The sequence below is a fragment of the Tachysurus vachellii genome, chromosome 15 (genome assembly GCF_030014155.1).
Source record: "Tachysurus vachellii isolate PV-2020 chromosome 15, HZAU_Pvac_v1, whole genome shotgun sequence".
Classification (NCBI taxonomy): Eukaryota; Metazoa; Chordata; class Actinopteri; order Siluriformes; family Bagridae; genus Tachysurus; species Tachysurus vachellii.
This window is the reverse complement of record NC_083474.1, coordinates 23,276,134-23,283,395: the sequence shown is the minus strand read 5'-3', so window position 1 is coordinate 23,283,395 and position 7,262 is coordinate 23,276,134. Positions and strand designations below refer to the sequence as shown.

Genomic DNA, 7,262 nt, shown 5'->3' with positions numbered 1-7,262 from the left:
ATATTTTTCATTAAACACAAGTATCGAAGACATGATCATCAATCCTTAAAGATTCCACTTGCTTTTTATCTTATTAACATGTCGGGAAAATTCTTAGGTCTGTTTCAGATCACTCAAAGTGAGATAAGTAGATAATTTCTGCTTGTTATTTTCAGTTGCCTGCTAACGAGAATTTCTGTCCAACAAATCACGAAGGCGATGATTAAGGCAGTTAATGACGACGCACGGCTGGAACACTATTACTGACTAGTTGAGTAGGCGGAGACTCCAGATACAATTAGGACTGAGGACACAATAAAAGACAGAGGTTGCTCACTAGCTAAACATTGGTGTATGCAGTTTGGGAACAATGGTGACTACAAGGGTAAGTTTGGCATTTGTGGGGCTTTTTCTTGCCTTCAGTGCTGTGAGCAGTGTTCCTGCAGCCCCACCAAATGCAAAAAAGACCTCTCAGGATCCTCAGCTTCCTGGGACGCCCACTGTGCTGCCGCAGAAACCTGGCCAGGTTCAGAAATGCCAAGTGCAAGACTATGAAAGAATTCCTTGTGGAGAACCTGGCATCGTGGCTACTCGGTGTAACGCCATAAACTGCTGTTTTGATGGTCAACAGTGCTATTATGGGAAAACTGGTAAGCTTGAAATCCTGGTTGACTCTTGATTGTGGCTTAAAATGAAACTGATCCCTTTCTCTTTTTTTTTGTGTTCCCAGTGACTGTCCAGTGTACCATTGATGGCCAGTTTGTGCTGGTGGCAGCCAGAGATACAACCCGTCCCAGGATAAGCCTGGAGTCTATCAGCCTGTTGGGAGGAAACAGTGGACCCTGTAGTCCTGTTGACTCAAATGCAGCCTTTGCTATTTACCAGTTTGCTGTGACTGCTTGTGGGACAACCATGATGGTTTGTGGCACTTTATTTATTTTTTTTCCCCCTAACTGCATTGTTTGCTTCAGTTAGATGTTTATTGTGCTCTCTCCTTTTCTCCTGTCTAGGTAAAAGGTGGTTATGTGGTCTATGAAAACAGGATGGTTTCTTCCTATGAAGTTGGAGTTGGACCCCGAGGCTCAATCACAAGAGACACTACTTATGAGTAAGTGAACTAAAACTCATGGTTGTGGGATTAATTAAGGGGTTTTACTAACCTGTTATTTCCTTTGTAGGCTTTACTTCCAGTGTAAATATTCAGGTGTTAGCTTGGCTGCTTTGTCCATTGAGCCTTCAGCCAATGTTGATCCTCTGCCCATTGTTGCTTCTGGACCACTCCAAGTAGAACTAAGACTAGGAAAGGGGCTCTGTCTGACAAAGGGTTGTGTAGAAGGTGAGCACTGTCTGGATATTGAAATGCAGTTTGAATTTCAGTAGCTTCAACAGATGCTGACTTCTCCTCTCTCCCAACAGAACAAATAGCCTATAACTCTTACTATAGCACTACTGACTACCCTGTGACCAAGGTTCTGAGGGAACCGGTGTACGTTGAAGTGCGCATTGTTGGAAGAACCGATCCGAACATTGTCCTGAGCTTAGGAAACTGCTGGGCAACTTCTTCCCCTAACCCCTACAGTCTTCCCCAGTGGGACCTTCTGGTGGCTGGGTAAGCTTCTGGGTCTTGTTTGTAGCCCAATGTCTATATTGAACAGGAAGTGATGACCTTATGTATCCCCCAAGGTGTCCCTACAAGGATGACCGCTATTTGACCAAGCTGATCCCAGTTAGTGGAACGTCTGGACTTGCATACCCTACCCATTACAGACGCTTTGTTCTGAAGATGTTCACGTTTGTGGACAAGACCTCTATGGCTCCATTGCAAGAGACGGTAAATGCTTATGTTCTACATGTTTCAGCATGGTGTGGGTTCTTTCATTAAGCTTCTCTTCCTTTCCCTCAGCTCTACATCCACTGCAGTACAGCTGTGTGTCTTCCAAGTGTGCTGGACACTTGTGAACCAATGTGCACCAGAACAAGTGAGTAGACTCCTTAGTGCTGTTTTGCTTCTTCTCTTGAGTGGCTTATTGATTTGTTTTTTTTTTTCTCCAGGAAGAGATGTTTCTGCTGTACAAGAGAACGCAGCTCCCACAGGCATAGCATCTAGTGGCAAAGTGATCTTTACCCAGGCATAAACCAAACTTGAATAAAGATGTTTTTCCCATTGTAACTGCATGGCTTGGGTCTTATTTTTCACTATGCTGGCTGTAGACTTGTAAAATGGTATTAATGTTCAACTCGAGTATAAATTAACCTGGTGAATTTCAGAGCATTTGTTGATGTAAATTATCCTGTATGTACTAGACACAGGGGTGTTAAACTTGTCTACAAAGGACTTGTGTGGGAAGAAGGAATTAATTCTGAAAGCCAAGGTTGTGGAATTGGCTAAACACAACTGGAACAAACCTTGCCTTTTTTTTTTTTTTTTTTTTTTAAAAAATGCACAGCTTCCTCTGTAATGAGACTGTTGAGGGGTAGACCTTATACTAAACTGGTATGGTGCAAGTTCTGGTACCTCATTAGTAGAAATGAAGTTAACTTCAAACCAAGACCAAATAATTAACCAGGTGTACTCTGAAACTTGCTTGGAATGACAACCTGTCTACTTACCAGCCCCTACAAAGTAAGCTTGTTTGTATTTATAGTTGTGTTCAGAGGGGCCTTAGACTGGAACCAGCCCAGAAAGGGTAAGGGGTCAGATTTTCATTCCTCTTGTTCAGTTGATCTTGGCTTTCATGACTCTAGTGTGGTCTTGGCTTTGTGAAAAAATCTGCCCTTAACCTAAGATTAGACCATTTGCTAAATAATCTTGACAAGACAGAATTTTTTTTTTAGGGCAGATGGAAATTAGCTTTAAGAAGTTATGGATGGACTTGTGCTTTCTGTTTTTTTTGTTTTTTTGTTTTTTTTTGTTTTTTTTTTACTAGTCTAAGTTTGTGTAGATTTAATTACTAGGATGGACTTTTTTCCTCTTTTTTTCAAAATGGGTTTGGGAAAACTGATGCATACAAATTAGTTCATGCTTTTGTTCCCTGTGTCTTAGACTATCGTAACACCTTGCTGTGTAGATGTTCTAGTAGATAAGCAGGCTCCAGTTAGTGCAGAATTCAGTAGCACTTAATAGAAATATCTTTCACTATCACCCCAATTACACTCTGCTTTGGCTCTCAGTCAAATGTAATGATTAAACGCCACTAATCGCCTATAAAGAACTGAATGGTCTAGTGCTTGACCAGGGGTCAGAAGTGTCTTACAAAGTTCCTTAGCTATAGAACTGCCTTCCATTTAATGTTTAGGACTTAATGTACTAGCTGATTCCATCACAAATCAGCTAGACAGCAAGTCAAATTCAAGCTGATTTTAAACACATGATTTTTGTTATTCTGTATTTACTTCTGATTCATCTGTTAAACTTTGTCAGATTACTTGTACATATGACCAGTAACAAGTTATAACAGTTTCAGAGAAGTAAAGATTTTTTTCATTTTAATTGTATTTTTTCATCATACTTTGTCCTGCAGTGGCAAATACTCTGGCAGTTGGACTACTGGTAGGTTTTAGGTTTAACTCCCAACACCTTTTTGGTCATCACTGTGAAAGTTTTACTTTAGTAAATGTCATTTTTGGCTGCCGGCAGCGAGGCTGCCCACATGGCCAGGCTTCTTTTATAAAAACGATTAAAGGTTAAATCAAATAAAACAGTGGTGGAGGAGGTGTTGGATGTTTTTTCCCTATAGATAAATAGAAATAAAGATGGGGAGGAGGAGGAATATAAAACAGGGGGCATGATGTCCTGTTCTTTATCAATTTGAGGTGTTGGTGTGATTCATTATTTCCAAACACTGTGGTTGTGATAATGATGGTGGTGATGATAGGAACAGAAAAAAACCACAGTGGAACAGAGACCACGGTTCTGTTCAGATTCACATCCTCCTACGCTAGTGCTGACTGCTAATGTGTATAACAGCATGCTTTTATGTGGTCAAAGCCATGTCAGCAGTTTTTTTTTCTAAGGCTGTTAATCTCCATACAATGGCACATATGCCAGACAAAAACACTAGCAAGGCTCCATGACATTAAGCAGCATAAACTAACTGACTGAGGTTGGAATTATTATTATTATTATTATTATTATTATTATTATTATTATTATTATTAAACAGAAAAGCACTGACGGTTTCGTTATCTGCTTTATTTCACAGTTTAACAAAGAGAGAATTCCTTCCTAAAACAATAACCTGCAGCCCGTTCAGTTTTAGAGAAGTTTCTTTCTTTTATTTTATGAGTTATTCAGTTACACAGCTGAAGAAATTCTGGAAATCATTAACATTTGAGCGATGCTGACATTTAGTTAAGAACAATATACTGTATTGCTCAAATGTACAAAGATGCTCCTATTCTATTAACCTTTCGATATCAATGCACGCTTGAGACGTTGCACACACACATTCACTCATGAGAGCTCTTTCGTGAGAACCAGTTAACATTTAAAGAAGTGCACAGCTGTTACACCAGTCGCTCACTTCTCGTATCTAAGCTAACTCACATCTAAGCTAAACTACAGCCAGGGTGTAACACTCTCAAACTATGGGCTTCTTATTTATTTTATTTCATTAAAAATGTTCTTTTTTTTTTTTAAATTTTATTGATCTTACCATTTTTGAAAAAGTTGAAAATCAAAACGATTGTGGAACGTGTAGGTGTTTGGGGGCTGAACAGAAACTATGAGGTCATTGACCTGACAGAGAGTGTGTGTGTGTGAGTGTGTTTGTGGTTGTGCATGCGTGTGTTTGTGTTTGTGTGAGTGTGTGTGTGTGAGTGTGTGTGTGTGTGTTTGTGTGTGTGTGTGTGTGTGTGTGTGTTAAAATGTTCAGTTTGTGGTATAGTCACAAATAACGTTTTTAAAATTATGTGTTCAAAAAAGAAGTACGATGGGTTTGGGAGGAGTTTCAATTATGATGTCATAAAATGGGAGGAGTTTTGGTAATGATGTAATAAAATGGGAGGAGTTTTGTTATGATGTAATAAAATGGGAGGAGTTTTGGTAATTATGTAATAAAATGGGAGGAGTTTTGGTTATGATGTAATATCATGGGAGGAGTTTTGGTTATGATGTAATATCATGGGAGGAGTTTTGGTTATGATGTAATAAAATGGGAGGAGTTTTTGGTTATGATGTAATATCATGGGAGGAGTTTTGGTTATGATGTAATTTAATGGGAGGAGTTTTAGTTATGACGTAATTTAATGGGAGGAGTTTTAGTTATGATGTAATATAATGGGAGGAGTTTTGTTTATGATTTAATATAATGGGAGGAGTTTTGGTTAGATGTAATATAATGGGATGAGTTTTGGTTATGATGTACTGTATAGGGAGGAGTTTTAATGAGAAACCTTTAACCTACACAATGCTATTATACCACAAGAATTATTTCATACCTTTATGTGCAGCAACAGTTTGTCAATTTGTTCTAATTGACAACTGCAGGCCTGAAATATGTCACTAGATCTGGATATAATAACTCATTAGTGTTAAAAAGTAGGTGAAAGTACATATAATGCAGCTGCGGCATGCTGTGAAACTTCTCCTTGTGATTTATCATCTCAAATTGACTGCCAGTTTAATTACAAAGAAAACGATGCATATATTCATGTTTAAACTAATGAGATATACATCAACTGTGTGGAAAGAAATCGGCTTTAGAAATGCAAAAATAAGTAGTGAGGCATTAAATAATGAGGAGAGCTTTGCATTAGAAATCACAGCCTCTGAGCAATAAAAGTGCAAATGTATTCAATGTACACTGCTTAAAATTCATCGGCAGAGAAACAGGCAGTGTGTGTGTATGTGTGTGTGTGTGCGTGTGTGTGTGTGTGTGTGTAAGTGTTACTGCATGCGCTGTTTAATGTATATATGTGTACTTTTATATTTTCTGTTTCTGTTTCATATTTTGATGATATCGCAAGAGAGAGAGAGGTGGAGAGAGAGAGATGGAGAGAGAGAGATGGAGAAATTGGTGGAGAGAGAAAGAGAGCAAGAGAGGGAGAGAGAGAGATAAAGAGTGAGAGAGGGAGAGAGAGAGACAGAGAGGGAGAGGGAGAGAGAGAGGGAGGGAGGGGGGGTGGAGAGAGAGAGAGAGAGAGGGAGAGGGAGAGAGAGAAAGATTGGTGGAGAGAGTAGAATATAAAGGATGTAGAATATAATAAGATGTTTGTGGTGGTGGTGAGATGTAGGTCTCTCACCTGCAGCTTCTGTACAACATCATATTGTTCCTCATTAATGCTTTATGGATGAAAACAGATGAACAGAAACACTTTTAGTATAAATCAAGCCAAGATGTGTTTTGACCCCAGAGTTTGTGTGTTTTGTTTTATACTACAGTTATAAGGCTAATTTCACTCACAGCTGAAGAAAACATATCATCTTAACATGTAAATTCCTCACCATGAAAACAAGAGTGACAAATTATTTTAGTTTTAAAAAATCCTCAGCGTAAATTCTAGTAGCAAATACTTCAGCTTGTGAGAACTATAACAGCACACATGGCTTTGTAATCGCATAACAGTATATTTATTAAACCACTGTTAGGTCAATAATGTAATCATTTACTGTGGAAACAGGAAACTAGTGAGAAAGGATGAAGGAAATGTATGTAACATGTACAATTATTTCTCTTTCACAGGTCCAGTGGTATTTATTGTGTGTGACCTGGTTCAGTGTATCTGAGTGGATCTTTATGGTAAACTCCATAAGACTGTTTATATTAGTTTATAGGTGGCACAGTGGCTTAGTGGTTAGCACGTTCGCCTCACACCTCCAGGGTTGGGGGTTCGATTCCCGCCTCCGCCTTGTGTGTGTGGAGTTTGCATGTTCTCCCCGTGCCTTGGGGGTTTCCTCCTGGTACTCCGGTTTCCTCCGGTTTCCAAGACATGCATGGTAGGTTGATTGGCATCTCTGGAAAATTGTCCGTAGTGTGTGAGTGTGTGAGTGAATGAGAGTGTGTGTGTGTGCCCTGCGATGGGTTGGCACTCCGTCCAGGGTGTATCCTGCCTTGATGCCCGATGACGCCTGAGATAGGCACAGGCTCCCTGTGACCCGAGGTAGTTCGGATAAGTGGTAGAAGATGAATGAATATTAGTTTATAGAACTATATGAGGATACATGTGTAGAGACCTTTCATGCCATACCATGTATCTATGAGTATATATACTGTACCTAGATGTGTGTATATACTGTACCTGTGATGAATAAAAATGTGTGAATGTACGCATATGTGGATGTG

General features: G+C 39.4%; 1 protein-coding gene across 1 annotated transcript; it reads left to right on the top strand.

Annotated features, from left to right (window-relative positions):
- Positions 1 to 317: 317 nt before the first annotated feature.
- Positions 318 to 2,154, top strand: LOC132857814 (zona pellucida sperm-binding protein 4-like). Its single transcript, XM_060887878.1, has 8 exons — positions 318 to 629; positions 710 to 897; positions 990 to 1,087; positions 1,158 to 1,315; positions 1,396 to 1,588; positions 1,663 to 1,810; positions 1,883 to 1,958; positions 2,032 to 2,154. The coding sequence occupies exons 1-8, from the start codon at positions 350 to 352 to the stop codon at positions 2,112 to 2,114; spliced, it is 1,224 nt and encodes a 407-aa protein (XP_060743861.1). The 5' UTR covers positions 318 to 349; the 3' UTR covers positions 2,115 to 2,154.
- The last annotated feature ends 5,108 nt before the right edge of the window (positions 2,155 to 7,262 follow it).